The sequence below is a fragment of the Tamandua tetradactyla genome, chromosome 14 (genome assembly GCF_023851605.1).
Source record: "Tamandua tetradactyla isolate mTamTet1 chromosome 14, mTamTet1.pri, whole genome shotgun sequence".
NCBI lineage: Eukaryota > Metazoa > Chordata > Mammalia > Pilosa > Myrmecophagidae > Tamandua > Tamandua tetradactyla.
The window spans coordinates 64,530,948-64,557,920 of record NC_135340.1 but is presented as its reverse complement, the minus strand read 5'-3'; the positions used below and the strand labels follow the sequence as shown (position 1 = coordinate 64,557,920).

Below are 26,973 nucleotides of genomic sequence, written 5' to 3'. Positions count from 1 at the left end.
GCTTTAATTGGGACATTTTCATGGCCGTAGACGGGTAAACTTGCAAGGTATTAAATTCCTCTCTTGAAAAGTTATTCCATTTCTGGTATGTTGCATTCCGGCTCCTAGTAAACTAGAACAACGACCCCAGAGAATAGTGCCCCATGTGAAGATTTAACCAAATATGGAACCATTCAGCCATTTTGGAAAAAGTCATGATTGGAGATGGAGTTATCCAGGAAGGATTTGTGGAAACTCCTTCTGTCTGATGGGCATGATCCTTGCTTACTACATAGAAAGTCAAAAAGAAGGCTGTGGGACCTGTATAAATGGAACCACTGCCAGTCTCGACTAGGGGGCTCAGAGAGAGGAAAAAGTGATGGTAAAATGTCTTCAGAGGCAGAACCATGGAGCCTGGGGTCTGAAGTCAAGAAGCCTCGGGCCAGGAGGGTGGACCCACTGAAGCACATGGAGAGGGTGAGTTTCCCACAAAGTCAGAGAATGGGCCTTGTTGCAGAGGAAGCATTGTGCTGCCTCAGGCCTTGGAGAGGTGCAGCACATTCCTTGGCAACTGGGGAGAGCCTGGCTGCCACCACATGCACGGGTTGAGCATGTGCCCCCGAGATGGCAGTGAGGCTAGGTGCAGTCCTGATGCTTGGAGAGGGTGGGTGGAGCCAAGAAAAAGGTGGTTCCCCCAATGTCCCCCAAGGTTGCATTCAGAGAGGGGTGGGCCACTGAATAGGCATTGAAAAGGGTGGGACTGCTGCTTTCTAAAGCCCCCCAAATAAATGATTCTTAGACTTTGAAATCTGATGTACTTTGCTGTGCAAGTTTTCCAAGTTGCTTGGGTCTAGTGACCCCTGTATTCTTTCCTATTTCTCCATATGGAAATGGGAATATGACTGCACTTCCTTTGTATGTAGGCAGCAAAAAACTTGTTGTGAGTTGTACAGCTCCAGAGCCAGAGGGAAATTTTGCCTTAGAACAGACCATGTCTATAGCTGACTTTGATGAGATTTTGCATTTGTGTTGTTACTGAGATGTTTTACAGCTTTCTGATATTGTGATGGAATGAATGTATTTTGAATATGGAAAAACATGTCTTTTTTAGGGTTCAGAAGGTAGAATGTGCCTGTTTGAAAGGATTAAGTGCTCTAGAAAAGCCATGTTTTAATCCTGAGCCATCTCGTGGAGGCAGCTGTTTCCTTTAATCCCTATTAAGCGGTGTAGGGTAGAAACTTTATTAGATTATCTCCATGGAGGTGTGACTCACTCACTAACATTTGATTAGCTAGAGATGTGACTCCACATGGTCCAGGTGGGTCTTGTTTAGTTTACTGTAATCCTTTAAAAGAAGAAACTATTTGGAGAAAGTTTGAGAGCCATGAGAACCAGGAGAGCCCATGCAGTCAGAGACCTTTGGAGATAAAGAAGGAAAATGCCCCTGGGGAAGCTTTATGAAATCAGAAGCCTGGAGAGAAAGCTAGCAGAGTCATCATGCTTGCCATGTGCTTTTCCAGTTGAGAGAGAAACCCTGAATGTCATTGGCCTTCTTGAATCAAGGCATCTCTTAGATTAGACATTTCTATATCTTTGCTTTAATTTGGACATTTTCACAGCTTTAGTACTGTAAGCTTACAATTTAATAAATTCTCCTTTTAAAAGTAAAAAAAAACCTCAAAAGAAAACAGAGAGAAACAAGTGCTAGAGAAAATATGGAGAAAGAAATATACTTATTCACTGTCAGTAGGGAAACTGAGAGGTGCAGCCCCTTGGAGGGCAGTGTGGTGGTTCCACAGAAAGCGAGGGGGTGGGGTTGCCATATGATTTTGAATTTCCCTTGTTCAGTATGTATCTGGAGTAACTGAGTGTGGGGACACGAATGGACATTTGCACACTTGTGTTTATGGCCGCAGTGTTTGTGACCTACAATGGATGGAAGTGGTTTAAGGGTACAACTGCTGAGGAATGGAAGGGGGAACTATGGTGTATACTGAATGGCTGCAAGAAGGAATGCAGTTGTGAGGCATGCAACTAGGTGTATGAACTTTGAGTGTATGTTGAATGAAATGTCAGTAACAAAAAGAAATATTATTACACCTCAATCATATGGACCAACTATAATACAAAAATTCAGTGAAGTGAAGTCAAGAGCATGGGTTATCAGGCTGGGGCCTGTTGTAAAGGATCCTAGGTAAGCTCTTACAGCAGTCACATCTATTCAGGAGGTGTAACTGTTATTTCTAAATTGTGAGATACTGAGCTTTTGTTTATAACCTAGTTGTTCCCAGAAACTGCAGGTATTTCTGTGACACCTGAGACTCAGAGTTAGAGCCCTGAAGCTATGAAATCATCACTATTCCATATAGACACTATTTAAAAAGTTGAAAAAGTGATCCGACTTCGAGTAGAGATGTGAATGAAACTGATCTGGATAGGACTAAGGTAGATTAAAATACAGGGTAAAGGATGATATTGTCCATATTTTAAAATTTCAACTTCTGGGTGAGACTAAAGGGAGAGATGCTTATTTGGTGCAAAATTTATATTTTGGGTAGTGCAGTTCCTAATTTAACTTGTATGGTCAGTTTAGTTGAACACCATAAGTACATGGAATCTTGAATAGGGCATGAGATTTTGTTGGTTTATCTAGTTTAGTGTGATGCCCTGATATATCCCAGAGTAATTTGGGTAGTGAATAAAAAAGTATTTGCAATGTCCCCTTAGGGGACTACAGAAAAAGGAAGAAATATTCAACTTCCCCATTTGAAGAATTTCTGATACTCTTACAAGTAGTGGGGTCAACCAAATCAATAGACTGAGTCCTTGATCTTGGGGTTCACTCCTATGAAAACTTGTTCCTACAAAGGACAGGCTAATAACTTAAAATTAGGCCTAAGAGTCATCCCCAAAGCATCTGTTTTGTTGCTAAGATGTGGTCTCTCTCTTTGAGCCACCTCTGCAAGTGAACTCACTGCCCTTCCTTCTGCATGGGACATGACTCTCAGGGGTGTAAATCTTCCTGGCATTGTGGAACAGAAATCCCCAGATGAGATGGAACCTGACGGCAAGGGATTGAGAAAGCCTTTTTGACCAAAAGGAGGAAGAGAGAAATGAGCGAAAATAAAGATTCAGTGGCTGAGAGATTTCAAATAGAGTCAAGTGGTTATCCTGGAGGTTATTCTTATGCATTATAAAGATATTGTTTTTTTAGTTTATGGTGTATTGGATTGTCTGGAGGGAAGTACCTGAAACTGTTAAGCTCTGTTCCAGTAGCCTTGGTTCTTGAAGATGATTATATAAAGATAGAATTTTTACAATGTGACTGTGTGATTTGGAAACCTGTGTCTGATGCTCCTTTTATGCAGTATATGGACAGATGATTAAAAAGACATGTATAATAAATAAATAAATAAATAATAGGGGGGACAAAGGGTAAAATAAATTAGGTAGATAGAAATACTAGTGGTCAATGAGAGGAAGAGGTAAGGATATGCTATTTATGTGTATTTTCTTTTTTCTTTTTCTTTGTTTTTCTGGAGTGATACAAATGTCCTAAAAAATAATGATGGTGATGAATACACAACTATGTGATTATATTATGAGCCATTGATTTTACATTATGTATGGAATATATGTGTGTGAAGATTGCTCAATAAAAATATTTTTTAAAAAAGATCAATTGTCTGTAAATGAGAGGGTCTATTTCTCAACACTCAATTCAATTCCATTGGTCAGTATATCTAGCTTTATGCCAGTACCATACAGTTTTGACCACTGTAGCTTTGTAATATCCTTAAAGTCAGGTGGTGTGAGACCTCCCACTTCATTCCTCTTAAGATATTTTTAGCTATTTGGGACACCCTACTCTTCCTAATAAATTTGGTTGTTTGTTTTTCTATTTCTATGAGGTAAGTTGTTGGCATTTTAATTGGTATTGCATTGAATCTTTAAATCAATTTGGGTATAATTGACATCTTAACTATATTTAGTCATCTGGCCCATGAACATGGTATGTCTTTCCATTTCTTTAAATATTTCTTGATTTATTTTAGCAATTTTGTGTAGTTTTCAGTGTATGGGTCTTTTTATGGCTTGGTCAAATTTATTCCTAAATATTTGATTCTTTTGGTTGCTATTACAAATGGGTTTTTTCCCCTTGATTTGTTCCTCTCACTGCTCATTACTAGTGTATAGAAGCACAACTGATTTTTTGGCATTGATCTTTGCTGTTCTCACTTATTACCTCTAGTAGCTTTGCTGTAGATTTTTTTGATTTTCTAAATATAGTATCAGGTCACCTGCAACCAGTAAAGGTTTTACTTCTTCCTTTCCAATTTGGATGGCTTTTCTTTCTTTCTTTGCTTTTTTGTGTAATTGCTCTAGCTAGAATTTCCAGCACAATGTTGAATAACAATGGTGACAGTGGGCATCCTTGACTTATTCCTTATTTTAGAGGAAAAGCTTTCAGTATTTCCCCATTGAGTATGATGTTAGTTGTGCTTTTTTCATATATTCCCTTTATCATGTAGAGAAAGTATCCTTCTATTCCTATCCTTTAAAGTGTCTTCATTAAGAAAGGATGCTGAATTTTGTCAAATGCCTTTTCTGCATCAGTTGAGATGATTATATGGTTTTTACTCTTTGATTTATTGATGTGGTGTATTACATTAATTGATTTTCTTGTGTGAACCAATCTTGCATACTTGGAATAAAACTCATTGGTCATGGTGTATAATTATTTTAAAGTGCTGCTGGATTTGACTTGTATTTTGTTGAGAATATTTACATCTATATTCATTAAAGAAATTGGTCTGTAATTTTCTTATCTTGTAGTATCTTGTCTGGCTTTGGTATTAGATTGATGTTGGCTTCATAGAATGAGTTAGGTAGATTTACCTCCTCAATTTTTTTTGATGAGTTTGAGCAGGATTACTACTAAGTCTTTCTTGGGTGCTTGGTAGAATTCACACGTGAAGCCATCTGGTCTTGGGATTTTCTTTTTTTGGAGCTTCTTGATGACTGATTCAGTCTCTTTACTTGTGATTGGTTTGTTGAGGTCGTCTGTTTCTTCTCTAGTCTATGTTGGTTGTTCATGCCTTTCTAGGAAGTTGTCCATTTCATCTACGTTGCCTATTTTGCTAGCATACAGCTGCTTATAGTGTCCTCTTATTATCTTGTTTATTTCTCCTTGGTCAGTAAGTTATGTCCCCTCTCCCATTTCTGATTTATTTATTTTCATCCTCTCTCTCTTTCTCACCCTCTCCCATCATTACTCCCTCCCTCTCTTTCTCATCAGCCTTGCTAAGAGCCCATCAATTTTACTGATTTTCTCAAAGAACTAACTTCTGTTTTTTTTAATTCTCTCTATTGTTTTCATGTTTCAGTTTCATTTATTCCTCATCTTTGTTATTTCTTTCCTTCTGTTTGTGTTGAAGTTAGTTTGATGTTCTTTCACTAGTTCCTCCAGGTAAACAGTTAATTCCTCAATTTTTGCTCTTTCTTCTTTTTAAATATAGACATTTAGGGTAAAGAATTTCCTCTCAACACTGTCTTCACTGCATCCCATAAGTTTTGATATGTTGTGTTCTCATTTTCAATTGCTTCAAGATATTTACTGATTTCTTTTGTAATTTCTTCCTTGACCCACTGCTTGTTTAAGAGTGTGTTGTTTAGTCTCCATATACTTGTGAATTTTCTGGCCTTCTGCCAGTTATTCATTTCCACCTTCATTACATTATGATCCGAGGAAGTGTTTTGTATAATTTCAATCTTTTCAAATTTATTGAAACTAGGCAAGATGTGGTCTATACTGTAGAATGATCCATGAGCACTTGAAAAAAATTTGTATTGTGCTGCTGTGGGGTGTGATGTTCTGTAAATGTCTTTTAAGTCTAGTCATTTATCATACTATTCAAAGTCTGTTTCCTTAATGAGCCTCTGTTTAGATGTTCTATCCAGTGATGAGGGTGAAGCATTGATGTTTCCAACTATTATGGTAGAGGTGTCTATTTCTCCCTTCAATGTTATCAGAGTTTGCCTCATGTTTTTGGACACTCTGACTTGGTGCATAAATATTTATTATTGTTATATCTTCTTGATGAATTGTCCCTTTTATTAATACATAGTGTCCTTCTTTGTTGCTTTAATTGTTTTACATTTGATGTCTAATATTCTGATATTAGTATAGCTATCCCCACTCTTTTCTGGTTGTTATTTGTGTGAAATAAATTTTTCTAGTCTTTTAATTTCAATATATATATTTTTCCTTGGTTCTAAAGTGAGTCTCTTGTAGACAGCATATAGATGGAACATTTTTAAAGAAACCCATTCTGCCAGTCTATGTCTTTTGATTAGGGAGTTTAATCCATTAACATTTAATGTTATTACTGTAAAGGCAGTTCTTTCTTCAGCCATTTTGCCTTTTGGATTTTTTATGTCCTGTATTATTTTTTCTCTCTTTTTACCCTTTTAGTTGTCCTTACTGATAATCTTAATTTCTACACTCTTCTTCAGACCTCTCTCCCTTGTCTTTCTTATCTGCCTATATATTTCTTGTAGTGCAGATCTCTTGCTTGCAAACTCTCTCAGAGTCTGTTTGAAAATATTTTAAATTCTCCCTCATTTTTGAAGGACAGTTTTGCTGGGTATAAAATTCTTGGTTGGTAGTTTTATTTTCATGATCATAAATATATCATACTTCTGCCTTCTTGCCTCCATGGTTTCTGCTGAGAAATCTACATATAATCTTATTGAGCTTCCCTTTTATGTGATAGATTGTTTTTCTCTTGCTGCTTTTGGAATTCTCTCTTTACCTTTGATATTTGACAATCTGCTTAATAAGTGTCTTTGAGTAAGTCTATTTGAATCTATTCTGTTTGGGTACTGTTATGCTTCTTAGATCTGTAATTTTGTGTCTTTCATGAGAGATAGGATTTTTCAGTGATTATTTCCTCCATTATTCCTTTTGCCCCATTTCCCTTCTCTTCTCCTTCTGGGACACCCATAACATGTATGTTCATGTGCTTCATGTTATCACTCAATTTCCTGAGACTCAGCCCAAGCTCATATTTTTGCATTTCCCTCCTATCTGTTCTTTTGTATGTAGAATTTCAGATGTCCTATCCTCTAATTCACTTCCTTCTGCCTATTCAAATATGCTGTTGTAATTCTTGATTGTGTTTTTCATCTTTTCTATTGTGTCTTTCATTCATGTAAGTTCTGTCATTTGTTTTTCAAGCTTTCTGGTTCTTTTTTATGGTTGCCCATTGTATTTTTTATATCTTTCATCTCTTTGGCAATATCTTCCTTCAATTCATTGATTTAAATTAGCATTTTTGTTTGCACTTCTTTAATTAGGTGTTTCAACTCCTGTAGCTCATTTGAAGTGTTAGTTTGTTCCTTTCACTGGGCCATATCTTTAGCTTTTCCTAATGTGGCTAATAATTTTTTCCTGGTGTCTAGGCATCTGATTTGTTTGATAAGTTTATTCAGAGGCCATTTTCACTCTTTTAGAGTTTTCTTGTTGGTTGGCTTAGTTCTCTACCTCTTCTTTGGCATTCAGTTCAACTTATTCTAGACCTCTAATATAGCTTCTGTTTAATTGATCAGTATTTTTCAGCTCTTAGTTTTCTAATTCTTGCCCTGCCTATATGGAAACTTTTGAGGAGGGTTATCCCAGATATGATTGATCACAATCACATTTTCCCATACAAAGCAGGCCCAGGTCTCAGGAGCAGAGTGAAACCAGTATCAAGCTTCCCTGAGCCTGAGGCCCAGCAGGTTGTCAAACTTTCCTGTGAAGCCTCTAGAGTCTGTGCTTTTCCTATCCTGACCTGCAGGTGGCGCTTGTCAGCCTGCAGCTCTGCACAGGCATAAAGTGGCTCAGTGCCTTTAATTCTCAGTAGGCCTTGTCCCTGCCAAGGGTGTGGTTGAGATGGAAACTGAGGTAGAAGGCAGGCTTAAGCTGATTCCATTTTCCAGCCCCTGAGGCCTGAATTCTCTGAATGAGAGTAGCCTCTTGAGCTGGGACTTGTCCCCTATTCTTCATAGGGGAAGATATGCCCGTTAGGGTATTATCTCCTTCATTTGACTAGTTGCTTTGTCTCTCAGACATATCTTAACTCTGCCCTTGCCTGGGCCAGTACTTACAATTAAAAGTGCCTGAGGCTTTCACTAATGAACTATTTAGAATAGTTAAAAAAAATAAAAATAAAAAGAAATCCCTATTTAAAGCCAGTTCCCAGCCCACAAGTTTCCCCAGAGTGGATACCATGTTCTATTTGCCCTTTTCCATTCCAAAAAAAGAGCCCTCATTTTTTTTTTTCTTCCATCAGTCTTGCCTGCTCTCTGCAGGGAGAGACCTCAGGGGTCCTTTTCTTTTTGCTCTGGATTTATCTGCACTTGCAGCTTGTGTTCAGCAGTCTTAATCTGTTAATTAAAACTGGCAGTTGGAGCTTGGTTGACTTTTCTTCCCTGGCTCTTGATAGAGACTACTTCTTTTCCCCACAGCGAAGTGTCTCCAACACAGTCAGCCATGCCAGTGGGGGAGGGGCACCACCCTCCACAGTTTAGGGGCTTTAATTATAGTTCTGTGTCGTGATCTCTGCCCTTCCACCCAATCCAGATTGGTGTATGATGTGTGTCTGGTCACACATGTCTCCCAAACAATTGTTCCAGTTCCTGGCTACTTACTAGTTGCTCTAGAGGATTAACTAAATTCCACATCACCCTATTCTGCCATCTTGTCCTGCCTCTCTGAAAGCATAACTTTGGTTTCTTGTTGTTGTTGTTGTTCCATGGTCTGGGACTCGAACCCTGGTCTCCTGCATGGAAGGCAAGCATCCCGCTACTGAATAAAAGCATAACTTTTTAAGTCCCATTTTCCCCCTATACTTTTTTTTGGTTATCCGGTGACCAGTGTTTCTGTTCTGTTTATGCTTTCTTCATTTCAAATGTGCTGTAGGTCTCTATCATTTCTCACAGGCTCCTTCTTCTCCTCTGAATTTGATACTTCAAGTGCCAATGACAATGATACTAAAATCTGACTCGACAGTGTATGCCCATAACAAGTTCTATTTAAATTAGGCCAAGCAATTGTCAGTACTTTGGGGACTGGAAAATTATCTAAGGAAAGTTAAGCTGTGTACACATATAAACAGAAATTTAATTGAAATAGCAAGTGTCACTTAGAGAGCTGTCCTTTAGAGTTTGCCTCAATTCAGTTATTGATAAACTACTGAGGTCTGTGTACTGAAAATACAACACTGAATGAGACAAGAGCTCTATTTCCAAGCAGCTCCCATTCTCAAGGGAAAGGCATACACATTTAGTATGCAAGAAATAGTTATAAAACAACATCACTATTCATCAGTTTAATTCAACAAATATTCATTAAGTACCTACTAAGTACCAGGTCCTGGTCTGGATCCTGTGTATACATCAGTGAATACAACAAAGTCCCTGCCTAACCAAAAAGTGACATTCTAGTATGTACTGGGGAGCTGGATAACAAACAAGAAATAAGTAGTATACTGGCTGGTGGTGATCATTTTTTCTATGGAGAAAAAATAAAGCAAAATAATGGCACTGAGAATGACAGGGGTGTGTGTGTGTGTGCTTTTTAGGTAGCCTGGCAAATCTCTGTATGTTGCTGACTTTGAGTAGAGCCCTGAATGAAGGTAGAATCAAGAGGAGACATGGGAGACAGGAGACCCCTGCAGAGGGAATAGCAGTAATGTCATAATATTACATGCCAGACGTGAATAAGAAGCTTTGGAACTTATGTGATGGAGCAAACAATTTAAATGCCTTGTGATTTTTTAAATTTGTTTTTTTGTTTTTCGTTTTTGCCCTGTTATTTTAAGTACATTGTTTTATGACACTGTTGAATTATTTTTTTATAACAAACATCTGCCTGCAAGTGTGTATTTTAATGGCAAGATATTTGTATTTCAAAAACAATGAATATTTCAAAATGATAAAGAACCAGTGTTAGCTTTCTCTCTCTTTCATGCATAAATGCATGTGTGTATTGGATAAAGGTGAGGCAGGAGTTCTGTGGTCTTACTGTAGACGGGGTAAACCCCTTTTTATACTCCCCTTTTTTCCTAAAAAAATTCCTCATTCTCTCAGTGTCATTGATAGAAAAAAGTATTTGTGATTAAATCAGTTCAGACTAGTACAAGAATAACTAGAATCTTTTCAACCAGTTTAGAGCTTTTGAATACATTTAAAAATAATATGCTTAGTAAGTCAAATAAATGCATCTTTACAGTTGAAATTTCAGGGAGAATGATGAGGCAGATGAACTTTTTCTGGTATCAGATACTTTTAGGCAATGGAGTGGTCCTAACACCTTTAAAATCACAGTACCTAGCTCCCTAAGGTTGTACTTGCTGTTTGTATTATAGGGAATTGTGGCTGGGGTATAGACCTGCAAAGAAACAGTTCTTGATAGCCCTTGCTTCAAGCAGATAAGACGCTAGAAGGGAGATAACAGACCTTATAAGATAAGTGCTGGTATTGGTACCAGCCCAAGTTTCTATAAAGAGAAGCCCAAAGATGTGGGGAGAAACTCTAGGGAAAGATCATGTGAGCCTATCCTTAAAGGATAGGTTGGAAAAGGGAAGGGATGAAGTATAAGGCACCCCAAAAGGAGAAGACGACCTGAGCAAAAATGCAGTTGATGTATAGGTAATGGAGAGTCCCGAGGGATGAAGGCAGAGGATCCAGATTATAGGCTGCAGGAATAAACTTTGGAAGACCAGTGGAAGCCCAAGAAGGGAAAGTAAGCTCTGTGTTTTCCTTCTTTTGCAAATTGTTTTCTGGCTCCTTAACTTACAGGTTGTAGGGAATCCCTTCACTCCCGCCATCTGTCTGCTCTTAGTGGGGGCATGGTTTTCAAGGCTTCCCAGTCTCCCTGTAAGCAAGGAGTAAGCACCTCTTAAAATGTGCATTTTTATTATAAAGTGTGCAAGTTCATAACAATTCAAGCAGTGCAGAAGAGTAAGACCAGATAAAACATTTCTCCCAGGGCCCACTGGCCCCTTCAATTTCATACCATTTGCTAGAGGTAACTGCTGTTAATCATTTCTTCTTGCATAGCCTTTCTCGGCTAGTATTCACTGAGTGCCTGCGATGGGTACTGTTCTTGGCTCTGGGGATACAACAGTGAACAAAATTCCCTGCTCTCTAGGGACTTTTATTTTAGTGGGGAGAAACAGACCATAAAGAAAGAGCAAGCACAGTTTAAATATTTTTACCAAATGGAATTGTCCTACATAGTCTTCTGCAACTTGATTTTTTTCATTTGACCGTGTGTCTAGGGCATCTTTCCATTTCAATCCACAGAGATCCACCACTTTCGTTTACAATATCTAATGTTTATTGAGCACTGCCTTTGTCACAACAATCCTATGAGGTAAGTACAGTAATTACCACCTTTATACAGAGAAACTGAGGCCCAGAGAGGTTTAGAGACTTGCCCAGAGTCACCAGCCCAGTCACTTGGTAGAGCTAGACCTGAACCCACACAATCTGACTCTTGACTTCAGTTCTACTTCCTCTTGATGGTTGCGTTGTACTTCTTCATATGCATAGATATTATTTGACCAGACTTCTCTATTTAAGTCATTTTTAGTTTTTAGCTGTCTCAAACAGTGTTATAATGAACAGTTTTGCAAATATACTTGTGTATGGGTATGATTATCTGTAGGGTAAATTCCTAAGAGATGGAAATATACACTTTTAAATATTTGATAGGCACTACTAAGTTTACCTTACAAACATTTTACCAATATGTGCTTCTCCTAACAGTGTAGGAGAAGGTGCTAATTTTCTCATGTCTTCTTCAACCCTGGAAATTCTCAAACTTAAAATACTTGCCAATATGATGGATCAAAAAGAGCGTAAAAGCTATATATACGTTTTCTAATTAATTATTTTTTATTGTAAGTGTTTTTTAAAGAAATTTCTGCTTCTTGGTCCTCTTCTTCACACAAAGAAAAAAAGCCATCATCTTGCTTTATGAAGTCTGCAGTTTCTTGGTTCTATGCAGCCTTGGTAGGAAAAGGCCCTCTGTCTCTTTCTGACCTGGCTGTCTGAGAGTCTGAGGACTCAGTGCAAGGATTTTCTGCGCGAGTGGAGTTGACGATGCACAGGGGATCAGCTTGCTGTGGTTATCGAGACGTGATTAAAGCATATTTGGTTTCAGCGCTTAACTGGCAAATCTGATGCAACTTCTGGAAAATCTCTAGATAGCTTTGGACATAGTTAAAAAAGCACAACCTTCTTTTAGTAAATATACACAACCCCAAATATGTTGTTTTCATCTAATCCCACCTTAAAAAACCAGAACTCCCTCAAAATGATGCCAAACGAAAACGTTTAAATCCCTTTCCTACTTGCATTTTCCTCCAGCATCCTCAGGGTTAATGTTTGTTTCCTCTGAACTGAAATTAAGGATGTTGAAAAAGAAGTGCCACTGCTTTGCTTACTAAATGCTGCTTGAGTGTGCTTACCTTTCATCCATAAGAGATCTCAACTCCCCTTGTGATGATTAAAAAAGATCCCATTGCTAATTCCTTCATCGCTGGGAAAAACAGGTGAGCACTCCAAAGATGTTAGCCCATCTTCCTTCATCTGAGAGCTGATAAAAGTTTGGATAAGTGGATATGGTAGCTGGTGTCCCCTTCAGTTGTCCACTTCCATCTTTCTGAATTCTTGGCTCCCACAGAGGAAGCTATCCCCCCAGAAGCCAGCCTCTTGGGAGTTTCCTTTTGTTTCTCCAAGATTAACCAGTTCTGCTTTGGCAGCAGTAGCAGTCGACTATGGGAGGAGAGGCTCCTATGGGGTTTCAGCATTTTTTGAAGGAGAGTTTGTCTCCCCCAATTCTTCAGTGGTTTCCTGTGACATCTTCCTCTTTTTCTGCTGCGAGATGCTGTTAGCCATCTAGTGGCTTCCTGTACCGGTAAGTGGTCAAAGAGTGTTTTTCCGGGAGTTGATCTCAGGTTTTCAAGAATGCCCTCAGGAGACCCAGTTTGTTTTCTATGTAAGAAGAGCTCTTAGTATGCCCGTGCTTTCCCCATTGATATGGTCACGGAATGAATATTGATTTGATCTTCCTGCACTGCTGGGAAATCTTCCTTTTGGGAGAGAGGGTTAGGTCCATGTCAAGGTGAGTAGGCGGGAGCATTCGATGGTTAGAGAGACTAAGAGGCGATTTAGCTCTGGGCAGTTACGACTTTCTGTTTCTCTTTTCTAGATTCCTGTTTTGTTTTGATCTCCTGTGTAGTTGAAATTTAGCAAATATTCTCTATCACTCCCCTTTTATTAAAAATGTAATTTGGGGAAAGTTAGTAGGGTGTAGGAGATGAGATTTTTTCCCCCTATTTTTCTTTTAAATTCAAAATTTTATTCTGTTATTTTAGCACCTTTTTAATGAGTGATGGGAGTAGAATAAATGTCCGTTCTGTCTGTATTTGTGGGTCCTTCTCACTTCCTTTTGTAGTAGTTGATTTTCTTTTCTTTCAGGGGGTTTGTATCTAGCTCACTTAAGATACTGTTTATTCTAGGATCAGTTCATGTTATTCCAGGAGAGCTCATGTTTTAGGGATGAAGAGTTGGTCACGAAACTGTTCCTCTGAGGCTTGAAGGGTCATGTTTTCAATGATAAGGTTTGTCTGACCAGAAAAATGGATCCTTCCAGCTATTTTGCTCATTGATACCAAAGTGTCTCAGGTCTGAGGTCAACAATGAACTGTTTTGAAGAAAAAGGCAACCGGTGAGAAACATTGGCTGGGGCCTAATAGCTTATTAGATAGGAGATGAGGAAAAATGGAATGGCTGATGGGATTAACAGCACCTGTGTCCATGAAGAAACACCTTTTACTCAGTGTTCCTCTATCCTAGTCTTTTCTGCAAAATGTAAATTCACAGCAATGTCTTTAAACCTATTTAATCTATTTTTTTGTCTTTATGTTGTTTTATCATACATGACTCTTTAAAAATGCAGGGCCTAGTAATTTTTTGTTCCCCTGTTTAGCAGCTAGGATGATTTTATTTCTTTCTTTCATGGGAAATTGGAAATTTTAATTTAGTAGGAGAAAACTTAACCTAACGTTGAAAAGTGAATTGGAAATAGTATCTGTACTTGAAATAAAATTTCTTAATTTTTAATGTTAATGTATTCTAGATGTTTGTATGGCATGCAGAAGAATTAGTAGCTGGTATTTGCTTTTCAGGATCTCTCATGACAAGATGTCGGAGAAAATGGTAACATTCAAATGTGCCAAACCTTTTCATAGTTTGTAGCACATGGCTAAGGTTCTACTTGGCTTCTTGGCAATAATAAATATTGTTGACCATTGTATTTCTGCAAACATGTTCTTTACTTTGAGGTCACTTTTCTTTCCTCTTGCCTTTTATTTATTCAACTAAAGTTTATTGAGCACCTATTCTGCGTCTGGAACTGTGCTATATGCATAGAGGAAAAGGACACAGTAGGAATGCTTCAGCATTGCATTTCAGTATATCCTTCTCTGAGTCACCTTTTCAGAGTCAGTGCTCCCTAGGATTCGTCTTTATCCTTTTACTAGCTCATCCTCATCCTTTGTCCTCTCCTTGCTTCTCTTCATTCTTGTTCTTCCCGGGTGAGATCATCCACTCTCAATGACTTCAAAGCTTCTTCATTTGTCAGTGATTCCAAGTCTACAATCTGTCATTTTTTCTTTAGTGATGAAGATATTTCCAACTGTCAAGAGGCATTTCAAGTCTAATGTGTTCAAACGGAGTTTCTCATTCTCCCACCACAATTCCTGTTCCTGCTCCTCCACCTTCTCCTCCTCTCCCTTCCCTGTCATCTTAGTTAATGGCACCCCTCAGTGTCCCAAGCCAGAAACCTAGAAGGCACCCCAGATTCTTCCTTGTCCTACATTGCAACATATAGACTGTTTTATAAACTCTGTCAATTCAACTTCAGAAACATTTCTTGAATCCAGCTCCACTTACCTGTTGTAATTGCTTCCCCATGCCTCTTCATGCCAGTCCATGCCGAGAGAGTTACCTTCCTAAAAAACTCTAGACTGGCAGAGAGAGACACAGGGAGCAAGGGCAGTGGACAAGAGAGGCTGGACTGTAATCATACCTTTCTACTGAACGTCCTCTTCTGCCTTCCCATTACCTGCAGGCTGAACCACAGGGCTTTGACCATAGCCGTGCTTTGTGCCATCTCATTTATAAAGTAGAGATAATGAAAGTTCCTGCCTATAGAGTTTTGCCAGGATTAAATGAGATAATGTATGTTAAATACCTGGCACAGAGCTACGTACCCAGTAAATGATAGTAACGATGGGGACGATGATGGAGATGATGATTTCTTTCCAAATCTACCTCTTGTCTATCTTGCCAGCCCCATAGCTTACCGTACTCCTCCTAGGTACCCTACAATCTGGTCAGAATGACTTTCACTGCTCCCCAAACCTTCCCTTCCGTTTCACAACACTTGGGTTTCTGCATGCTGCTCCTTTTACCGGCCCTTATCTTGTTTTGCTTCCCAAAGTCTCCTTCTTTTCGTTTCAAAACGATTCAACTCAGAATCACCAGCTGGGAGGTCTTAGCTGTCTCTGCAAAGCAGGCTTGGTGACTCCCTTCCCTTCTGCCTCCATGGTTCTCAGGTCCTCCTTCCACTGTAGCCCTGCCTGGGCCATTCCGCTCATCTTTCTGTGTATCTGTCTCTTCTCATCTTTCCCACACTGTGGGTTTGTGAAGGACGAGGATAGGACCCAAGGCATTCTTGCCTCCCCATGTCTGGCACAGAGTTTGACATGAAGTAGGCATCTGCTCAGCGTTTGGTGATTGAACTTTAGCAGGGGGAGAAGATGCCCCTCCAGTCTGTCAGGAGGTTTTCTACCTGTTGTAGAGAGTAAAAAAATAACATTAAAAAATAGATATAATAATGGCCCTCCTGTATTGAGCTGGAGGTACTGTACTAACTTGTTAACATGCATGATCTGTTTTAGTTTCCCTAACAATCTTATGAATTACTCTCATTGTCCTTGTTTATAGACAAGAAAACCAGGGCTTAGAGGGGAGGGGAAACTGCTAAAGGGCACAGAGTTCAAGGGACCAAACCAATCAGTCTGATGTCTAGCACTGGTGGAGGAACAGGGAAGTGAGAAGGGGAAGGAAGATGACTAAATCAGAAGAGGCATGTTTGGAGAGAAAGGGGAGGATGAGGAGAAGGAAAGGGAAAAGTACAAAAGCAGCAGCAAGAGCAAGGTAAAAAAAAGGAACAGAAAAGGTAGAGTAAAGGAAACCAGGACCCCAAGGAGGAACGTGAGTGGAGGATCAAAAAGAGAAGCAGTTGTTCCCGTTGTTTTAAAAATTTATAGTTGTGTAACTGCTGCACACCTAACAATATAAACAGACTTCAGTGTTGACATGACAACTCACAACAAAATTAATCTGGACTGTATTATATGGGAAACAAATAAATAATTTATCTTTGAGGTATGATAATTAGACATAATTTGCCTATAGTAACCATCATTTTCACTTACACACTCCTACAGGTTTAAATTTTTTTCACTTCTACTTTTGTCCAACATCTATAAACACTGTGCCCCTTGGTAGCTGTCACTGACACCAAATATGATTCAAACATTTTCTATACCGTTCACCTCTCAAAGCTGCACACTTGATAAACACAGGACTGGGCTTCTTCCAGAGCAGCCTCCCCTTTCCTTCACTGGTCTCACCTCCCAAGGGAGAGATTTCCCTGATCCACCAAGATCTGCCTTCTTGGGGGTCTTAGAGCTGCATTTCAGGTCCCTGTCTCCCCACACATGGACTCCAAGTAATATTCTGGGGCTGGAAGGCAGGGGCTGCCAGCAGGTGTGACTATAAAGTTCACCACGGCCAGGATAGAAGGACTTGCTGACACCCTGTTCTACAACCTCTGGGAAACCTAGGGCCTGAGGAAGGAAAGGGCCAAGGTTAGGACTAGAGATGGTGCAGGCCCGTAGGGGGAGAGAAGGCCATTCCCTCATCCTCATACCCCACAACGACTCAAGTAGGTAGACGTTCTAAGGTTCACATGAGCCCACGATGACGCGCTCCTCCCAGGCAGCCCTCCTCCTCTCCACTCTTGGTTGGGTGAGACTTCATAGAGAAGGTGAGCTGGGGGGGGGAAGCAAGTGCCCTAATAAGAATTATGAAGAAAAGTTACAGAAACAGAGATTCAAAAAGAGGAGAAAAGGGGAAGGATTAGGAGAGAAAAGGCAGACTGGGAGGAGAAGAGGTAGGGAGAAACAAATTTTTATGAAGCTCACCCCATGTATATTTAACCTCACAACAGCTGGGAGGAAGGCATTATTATCTCTACTTTAACGATTTGAAAACTGAGCCTTGGGGTAATACCCAAATAATACAACAATAATAATAACAACAATAGCAACAATAATAATAAATAGAAAGTATCCAAGCTGGGATTTGAATCCCCTTGTCCTTAAAGTGTTTTCTCTGCCTCCAAAGAGGAGGTGAAAGCAGCACTGGAGAAAGAAGGATGGAAGGAACACACAAAATGAAGAATAGAAGGAAAAAAAGAGGCAGGGGTGGGGGATGGACTCAATAAAGCTGCATTGAGTCTTATCCTCCTTGTTCCATTTTGTCCTTATGTCCTGAGAACTGGAAAGAACTCTGCTCATAGGAGCTAGAGGATTCACCCAGTGGGGACACTCTATTTCCTCTCTAGCCTCTAAGAAGGGAGAGGGGTAGGGAGGGGACTACCTGGGCAGGGCTCTGAGCAAGTAAGGAGAGCCTGAGGAATCTGCCTCATGGCACCCTCCTGGCCTCGACTTCTTCTGTCTCTTCTCCCATTGCCCTGGCCCCTTCCTTTTCCTTCCCTTTTTCAGTCTCCCCCTATTCCTTTGATTTCCCATCACTCTACCTCATTTTCTCTCTCTTTCCATGGGTTCTGCCCCACTGGAGTACCCTGTACCCCTGCCTCCCCACCTTAAACATGTGTTCTCTTTAAAGTCTCATTACCCTTTCGCAATTCTTTCCTTTCTTTTACTGCTGAACATCTTGAAGAAATTACATTCACTGGTTTCATTTCATCCTGAAATTTATGTAGGTACATTGAGGAAGAAAGTTCTGAGAGCTGCCTTCAAGATAATAACTCACATCTAATAAGCCCTCTCGTTGTATGTCCCTTGACCCTAACAGCCCATCCAAATAGGTTTTGAGGCTTACAGAGCTTAGTCTCTCCAGGCTCCAGAACTAGTCAGTGGGAAAAGCAGGAATCCAAGACTAGGGCTGTTTGACTTCAAAGGATGAACTGGCAATCACCACATCCTGCTGCCTCTTGAGAGACTCAGCAGAGTGTTCCCTCAGAAGTCTCGTGGTGAGCTTACCATGGCCAGGTAGGTATTCGTTCCGTAGGCCTAGGACCATAATTCATGAGTATACCAAAAAAAGTAGATCTATCTTCTTTCTGGTACAGACTAATATTAGGTCAGAAGACTGATGATATAAAATAACAGTGACAGTTTATTAATTTATTACATGCAATATAACCGTCAGGAGGACCAGAATGTTCACTTCAGCATGACTGGTGCATTCTTTCCCTGTAGGCAGACTTTTGTGGGAAAGCAAATTATTATCAGCAGGTTGCTTGGCGAGCATGGAATTGGAGCAGGGGGAATTAGCTATAATAACTTGATTGTTGAAGGCCTCAGATCATTAAAAAATTTCCATTTTAATCCTTGGCTTAAAGCAGTGAGTCGCTGGCACCTGTGTGTACCCATTTTTGCCACAAGGAAAGACCTTTCTGTGGAATCGTAACATGCCAGGATGCCTGTTTCCCCACAGCTGCGTATGGAGCAGCTTGGATGTCTTGTTTTCATCTCAGCCTCAAGGTGTTTGAAATGAGACTCCTTATTTTCCCTGTACAAACTGGCATTCTCATTTGATTTTGCCAATTTTTTTAAAATTAGAAGATTAGTTTTCTGTAAGCAAGATTTAAAACCTAAGCTTTGAAATGTAAAAAAAATTTTATTCTTTATGGAAATTTAACCTTCAGCCTTTTAAAAAAAGTCTAATTCCATTTTTAAATGAATTAATACATGTAAAGCTCTTAGATATTATTTCTGTTACCTTTCCTTCTCTGCCTACTTTTCCTACATCTATCTTTCTCATAAAAACCTACCGGAACTTACACACAAGGAAATCACCATTTTAATCTCTTGATAGAATGGAGACAAGGACTCAGAAGCTTTCCTTTTTCCATTTCTTTGCTTTGGAATGATTTAGAAAAGGGGGGACTTATTCATGTAAATATTGTTTGCTTCAGCACAGGTAATGGTTGAATTTCAAAATTCTAATCCTATTGCTAGAGCTAGATGTCATTTCAGCAAACCATTTCTCTTGCTGAATTTTATTTACTCCATTTCCTTAGACCTGCAGCAATCCAAAAGTTCAATGAAAGATGACTTTTTCTTTACTCCAATATTCTTTAGAGGTGGGGCGAAGCCAACTGGTATGGTTTAGTGGGTTAATAAATGTGCAAGAATGAAAGGTATGCATTATCCTTCCTCAAATTTAAACTAGAATTAGCTACATTACTATGAACACAACCGCCACAAAATATTCCAGAGTTGCCACTGTAGGAAAAGATTAGATTGAAGAAAACACGGATTCAAATATCAATTCTTAATCTTTGGTTGTAACTTTATGTCTTAGCAAAAACACTTGAGTAAGATCATAGCTAATTTTCAGAAATCTAAAGAAAAAATTTAAAATGTATGTAACAGTGATTATGTTATCACTCTGGATTGATTCTGAAGCACAGAATATTTTGTACAAAAGCAAAAGTGACTAACATTTAAAAAAATGGATTGAATGTCTTCAAAATAGAAGGTTGAAAAGACACTTTGGAAAGTGGTATTAGAGGAATTAAGAGTAATGAAATGCCTGTATGGTTTAAAAATAATTTTAGGAAGGATATGGTATTGCTTTATGTTTGACCGATTGAGAAGTGCTTACAGGGAGATCTTAGACGAGAGGGGGACTGGGTTATGTGATAGTTTCTCTTCAGATAACTTTTTTTCATTACACAAATATATTTAAGTTCATCTTTTATCCTGGTTATTATTAGTACCAACCTCTCAAACACACCTAGCAAACTGATGAGGAAAAAACTAGATAAGTTGGCCATTGTTCAATGCTTATTAATTTTTCTGAGAGATTGAATTTCTGTCTTCTGCCTGCATTGTCATTGCCACCTCTCAGAGTGTAGCATCCTTTGTGCCATCTTCCTCAAAGAATTGTTCTTCCTATCCCATGCTCTGGGGACTCTAAGCCCACAAAAACAGAACATGTTGACTTAGTCCCTGGAGAGAATGCTCAAGCCCTAACAAGTTCGCTTGGAATGTACTGATGAGCTTTTACCCTCTGGGCAGATGGGGCCAACAGATACAGATGTCGTCACCACAGAATTCATTCATCCTCCCCTCTTCTGCCACCTTGTATCTGTTGTGGTGACTATTCTTTGGAATGAAGAAAGTTCTTTAGGGATGAAAACCCACTTTTGTCTGTCTTATTTTCCTTTTTGCAGGTCTTTTTTAATAGCCATAAGCTGTAGTACCACCTCATTGTCTCCCTCCCCCAAAGATTTGCTTATTTCTCCCTTTTTTTCTCATGCTCTTCAATTTGCCCGCAACACCCCTCCTAATACTAACCCAATTTTCCTCATCATTTGAGGATCTTCCTAGGCTAGAGTTGGAGGTAGAAGAGACAATGGTGACCAGCAAGAGGGAGGGGGCAGGCAAGAAAGCCATGATGGCACCCAGGTAGGATATTCTGGCACTTGGGGACAGGGAATTGAAAGGAATAGTTGCTGAAAGAGAAATTCCTTTTAGAGTCTGGATGCCCTTGCTCCGTTCCTCATAGAACTGAGGACATCATTCATTTTTTTTTCCATTTGAATTTCATTCAGCAAATGTTTATCAACCATTGCTATGTGCTGACACTCATTAGATATGGAGATAAAACTGTGAGTCAGACAGATGAAGCCCCTGCATGAATGAAGTTTGTGGTCCAGTGGATAGACAGTCAGTAATTTGGGCAAATGAATTCTGGAGTGACAATGGCTCTGATATCGAAAGGGCAGGCTGTGTTAGAGCACATAGGAGCGGTTCCTATTGTTAATTTGGGAGGGGTGGTTAGGGAAGGTTTGCTGGAGGAAGATGTGTCTGAATTGATATCAGAAAGATGAGTAGGAGTTACTGAGGTGCAGGGGTTAGAAGTGGGGTTAGATGGTTAAGGCCTCCCAAATGAAAGGAACTTAGTTGAATGCTTTTGGAGTGTAGACTTGAGGGGATGCAAGGAAGCACAGAGACAATGAAGAAAGTGTGCAGGGACCAGGTTGTGAAGTGCCCTGGGAGACATGTCAGAATTTGGTCTTTCTTCTAAGGCCACTGGGAGCATTTTGAGGGTTTGAAGCAGGGGACTGACACGATGCCATTTACCTTTTGTAAAGATGACTCTGGCTTCAGTGCAGACACTGGGGTATAGGGGGACCTGTTAGACGTAAGGCAGAGGAAAAGGCATCACTGGTCAGCAAGCATTTCTCAGAGACAACTTGTGGACTGCAATTGGAGGGTGACTGAGGGGTAGGAGAGGTGGTCTTGGGCAGCTATTGTGGCAGTTGGGAAGGACAGGGGAGTTCCTGATGGGTTGTGTTTGAGGGCCAGTCCCTGCTCCCAGTAGCACCTGGCAGCAGCATCCTCATCGTCCGGCTGGGATTGGTCAGCTTTAGTTTCCTGGGCCTTAAAAGAGCATTGGATCTCACAAAGCATCAGTGGCCCTGTGTGTCAGACACATCCTGGGGATGGCTGTACCCTTAGCAGCCTGCTGCTTTTCTTGGGGGTGGTGGGTAGGAACTGCAGGGTCTGGCGGCCTGACAAGGCAGGTGGATTTCCAGGGAGAACTATCGATGGTTTCAGGCTTTTTACATTCTAGGAGATGTGCAGTGGAAGAGGTGAGTGTTGATGAACTTCTGTGACCTCTTTTCTTGTAACTACTAAACTACAAGCATTGTACTTCCTTTCTCTGGTCTTCATATGGCTGGAAACTTTTTTTACATATATTTACGATGTCCATCCATAACATTGCTCTAAGCAGGATGCAAACATGTCATTTCTGCCTGTTAGTAAAGGAGCACACGTTCAGTACTTTTACTTACCTTATCATGTATTGGCAAAGGTGTCCTGCATTCATTTCCATGTCTATTGGGTTCTAAATATTTGAAATAATTTGTCTGTCCTTTTATGTATTCATTCTAAATCTTTAATTAGAGCATATATAGGGGAAAAAATAAAAGCTGGTAATTGATATTATTCTGGTTCTTGTGGAGTGACCTGGAGAAGACTACACACACGAGAATAATTTGAGGAAAAGTTTTGAGTTAAATTTTGTTTCTCTAGAGTCTGGTCAATAATTTCCTCTCCCCGGGAGCTCTTGTAGTTTGGGCTCTGATTATGCTAAAGAATCACCTTTGGCGTTTGGATAAAAGGCAAATGCTGGCGCCTGACCTCTGAGATATTCTAATTCACAGGGTTTAGGATATGTTAGAAGACCTGACTTAATTTGTTTTTTTGTTCCCCCTTTTATTTATTTATTTTTAATCCATGTGTTTTACTCATCTGTCCATAAGGTAGATCCTGACTTAATTTTAAGGACAACCTGAATGGCACGCTTTAGCTTATTTTGAGTTGTTCTATGTCGACTTGATAATAAACAAAGATCCTGTGTGTGGAATCGTTCTTCTTATCTGGTGAGATTTAAGCCTAATAAATTGTATCAGTTACTTCCTAGTCATCTAAACATGGCCAAGGAGAAGGTTGAAGGATGTAAGTTTATGGTGAATGAGCGTTTTTCAGATCCTGATGCTGTGCCCTTCTCCTGTTTCCTTAATTAGGTCAACTGTTGGAGCCTGGTAAAAAGTTATCTGGTGCAAAAATGTTTGGCAGTAAAAAGAAATCAGTCGGTAAGTGTTGAGTTCTTCGGGTGATTTAAAGTGATGAAAAAATCTTCATTTTTTTTTAAAAATGGAAGTGTAATTTATATAAATAAAACAAACAGATCTTAAGTGTTCAGTTCAGTGAGCTTTGATGATTGTGTATATCTGTGTAACAACCACCCCAAAGCAAGACTGAACATTTCTGTCACCCCAGTAAGTCCCCTTGGACCCTTTTCAGTCATTCCCCCTAAACTGCTTCTCACTCCAACTGCTTTCTGATTTCTACCAAATTAGTTTGGACTGTTTTTTGAAACTAGTATGAATGGCATTAACCTGTATGTATTCTCTTGTCTTGCATCTTTTGCTCAGCATATGGTTTGTGACATACATCCAAAGGCTGCATGTACAGTGGTTCTTCATTTTTTATTTCAAAGCAATATTTCATTGTATCAGTATATCAACATTTAAAACTGAATTCATGAAGTTGGGTTTTATTTTGGGTTATGTTGGCAGGAAACACATTTTGTTTTTTGTTTGTTTGAGTAATTGGAGTAGTTGAACAATATTAACAATATTCCAATTTCTTTATTAGAGCCCACCAAGCAGAGAGTATTGATATTCTCTTTTGTCTCCAGTTAGTCAGGAGCAAACTATTATGTAGTTTTTTCCTTCAGTGGACATGTATTCAACTTATTCCTGCTATTTTCTTTATTTTTAACCGTAGATATTTTAGATACTAAAGCCTGGATTAGAGTTTATTTAATGCCCTGTCATTCCTTCTGATCACGTATCTACCAGGTACTTAATATTTTGACAGTAATTAAATCATGATGCTGTCTGTTCCCTTATTAGACTCATTGCAACATTCAGTCTCATAATGAACTGGAATCTGTCTCAGTGTAGCCTACCCAAAGGCCATGAGTTATGCTCTCCGGGGCAATATTTTCATATTCCTAATGCCAAACTAAAGAGTCCAGAATTATTGTCACAATTTTTTGTTCTTTTTCAAATGAAATGATTTATTTATACTCAAGTCACTGGTATCAGCTTAGTAGTGTAAGCATAAGATTAACCAGCTTTAAGAGGTACCATTTTCCAATAGAACTGAGTATTTGGGGTTTTGAGATGTTAAGGCCATGATCTAAGGTCCAGATTTGACTCTTTCAAAGTGATTTACACATATATGAATGCATCAATAGAAAAGCGATTTTGGATAAACAGAAATAAGAAGACAGAAGAGACTATCACCCTGCAACCCAGAGACAACCACTTGAGGCTGCTGTCTTGTGCAGTTTTAGAGAGCACCGACCACAGTGAACTCTCAGTGTGTTTGTGTCTATTCATCAAGTATGCATCCCCAAATGCAATCATGCTGTACACTATTCTGAAACCTACTTTTAAACTTTATCATATACTCATACATATGTTTTATGCTTTTAAAAATTTCTCTTTAACTTTGTTCTTTTCTCCATTTCCAGCCAACTTTTTATTTTGAAAATGTTCAATCCTATAGGAAAATTGCAAGAATGATACAACAAATACATACATACCATTAATCTAAATTCTACAATTATTAACATTTGCCACATTTTCTTTTCTCTCTCTCTCTTTCTCTGTCTGTCTCTCTCCACACACTCACTTACACATTTTGCTGTTGTGGAACCATTAGAAATTAAGTTGTAGACATCACTATACCCCTATCTCCTAATACCTCAGCACCTATCTCCTAAGATAGAGGAAATTCTTCTACATAATCTCAGAATCATCCCTACACAGAAGAAATATAACATCAATGTGATAACAATAACATACATTCCATAATTATAATTTCTCCAATTGTCCCCCAAAACATCTTTTATAGAGATAGCTGGTTTTTATTTTTGGTACAATGTCCAATCAATGTCTGCATATTGCATTTGGTTTTTAATCCTTTTATTTTCTTTTAAATCTAGAATGATTTTCCATTATATTGAATTTTGGAAAAATCCAGTCCAGCTGTTTTATAGCATGTCCCACATTCTGAATTGGTTTAGTTGATTACTCCTAAAGCCCTTGAGATTTAGAATTTAATTCTTTGGGGTTAAACACTTTTTGGCACACATACTATATAGATAATATTTGTTTTTTAATGGACATTTAGTTAATTGACCATTTTATGGTTAGGAATGCAACTTGCTAATTCTCCTTATATAGAAGTTCACCTTACAGACCAGTGGTCATAATTGTATAATGAGGCTAAATGTTTTGGTTACACAGCTATGCCATTATCTGCTCCCTGGCACTGACTGGAGGAGAGAGCTGAGGCCAGTCCTTTATTTTTGGGCTTGTGATAATGGCTCCATAACTTGAGGGACTGATATTTGTGTCAACATTATTTGCATCATCATGATTGGGAATGATGAATGTTTGGGTTACATCAGTTTCTGTGGATCTAGTAATAGACTGGAAAGCTTTTATACACACACACACACATATATTTACATATATATACACAAATTTTGTTGTATATACACCTATATATGGTATATATAAAACATAAAATATAGAACATAAATTTTGCCATTTTAACCATTTTTAAGTGTATAATTTTGTGGCTTTTAATTGCATTCAAATGCTGTGCTACCATCACTACCAAAACTTTTTCATCACCTCAAACAGAAACTCTGTACCTATGAAATAGTTACACCCTACCTATTCTTCCCCCAGCCCCTAGTGACTGGAGAACATTTTTAATCCACAGTGCTCATTCGTTTAGTCAGCCAATCCACAAACATTTTTTTGAGACTCTGTGATATTCTAGGTAATGCTGACTGAGAGATTTTCTTTGACTTTAAGTAGCTTTTTACAATTGAATAGAACACATATATCCTCACACAATGTTTATATTTACAGTAGCAATGTTAAATTAACAACACTTTACTAAATATCACTGCAAGTGGTATGTTTGCCAAAGAAACTCAGACTAGAGACCCCCTAATCAGCCTGGGGTGGTTGGGGGAAAATTATGTAGAAATTACGAAATATTTAATAACTGCCAGTTTAATTTAAATAGGAGTGCACTTGTATGTGTATAAACTTCCGCAACATCGTCAGAAAGGTCATTGAAGATATATCTGACAATATACCAAGCCAGCCATGGATATTGTGGGAAAACAATAATTTTTTCACAGATATGTTTTATTCTTTATCATCTCCATATTCATGTAAAATTGCAGGTTTTTTTTTTTTTTTTGGCATGGGCAGGCTCCAGGAATTGAACCCGGGTCTCTGGCATGGCAGGCGAGAATTCTGCCACTAAGCCACCATCGCTCCGCCCTGCGCAGTTTTTAAGATGTGAAAAAGTCCAGCTAGCTGACTCAAATATTTAAAACATTACCATTACAGCCTATTTTCTGTGATTACTATTCTCCCTTTCTGAACAGCTTGTGTGGGGGGCCCAAAGACAAATGGCGTCCAAGCGTGCGTGTGCTTTTCTACAAAGCAATCAGGAGGAATGTGTGGTTCACGTGTAAAGTACCTAACTCAGATCTCACGTTGTTTGGCTACATGGGAGCCTGAAAAAGTAGATAATTGCAGGTGTTCGTTAAACTAGCTAAAGCCTACTGATTCCGAAATGTGGAGATTGTGGGACTCCCAGGGAAGACCTTATACTTATGGTGGGCAAGATAGGAAGAATCAGATGAAACCTGCATTATGTCTTTCATGGGCCCTGGACCTTTATGGACTTCTTCTTCAATTAAAATATTAAAAATTGTATTCTATGACTGTATCAATACAAAGACAAATGTAGTCCAGGCGGAGGCCATGATTATATATTCATCATTTTAATTGTATATATATTTTTCTGATTTTAAACAAAAATTAAAACTTTTTTTTGCCTGCCTCTGGACATATTGTGGGCTTTAGGCATTGAGCCCATGGTTAAGTTGGCTCTGAATTAGATGCCTTCAGAGCTGAATAGCCTTCCAGAGAGC

General features: G+C 39.1%; 1 protein-coding gene across 3 annotated transcripts in view; it reads left to right on the top strand.

The window, feature by feature from the left end:
- The first annotated feature begins 12,479 nt into the window (after positions 1-12,479).
- Positions 12,480-26,973, top strand: part of ATP8B4 (ATPase phospholipid transporting 8B4 (putative)) — a 282,452-nt gene continuing 267,958 nt past the window's right edge. The window contains exons 1-2 of one of the 3 annotated variants that reach the window (XM_077127848.1): positions 12,480-12,584; positions 22,958-23,026. In XM_077127848.1, coding sequence (XP_076983963.1) covers positions 22,999-23,026 — 28 coding nt within the window. In that variant the 5' untranslated portion in view covers positions 12,480-12,584; positions 22,958-22,998. The other 2 variants (XM_077127847.1, XM_077127846.1) reach the window with 2 other exon arrangements.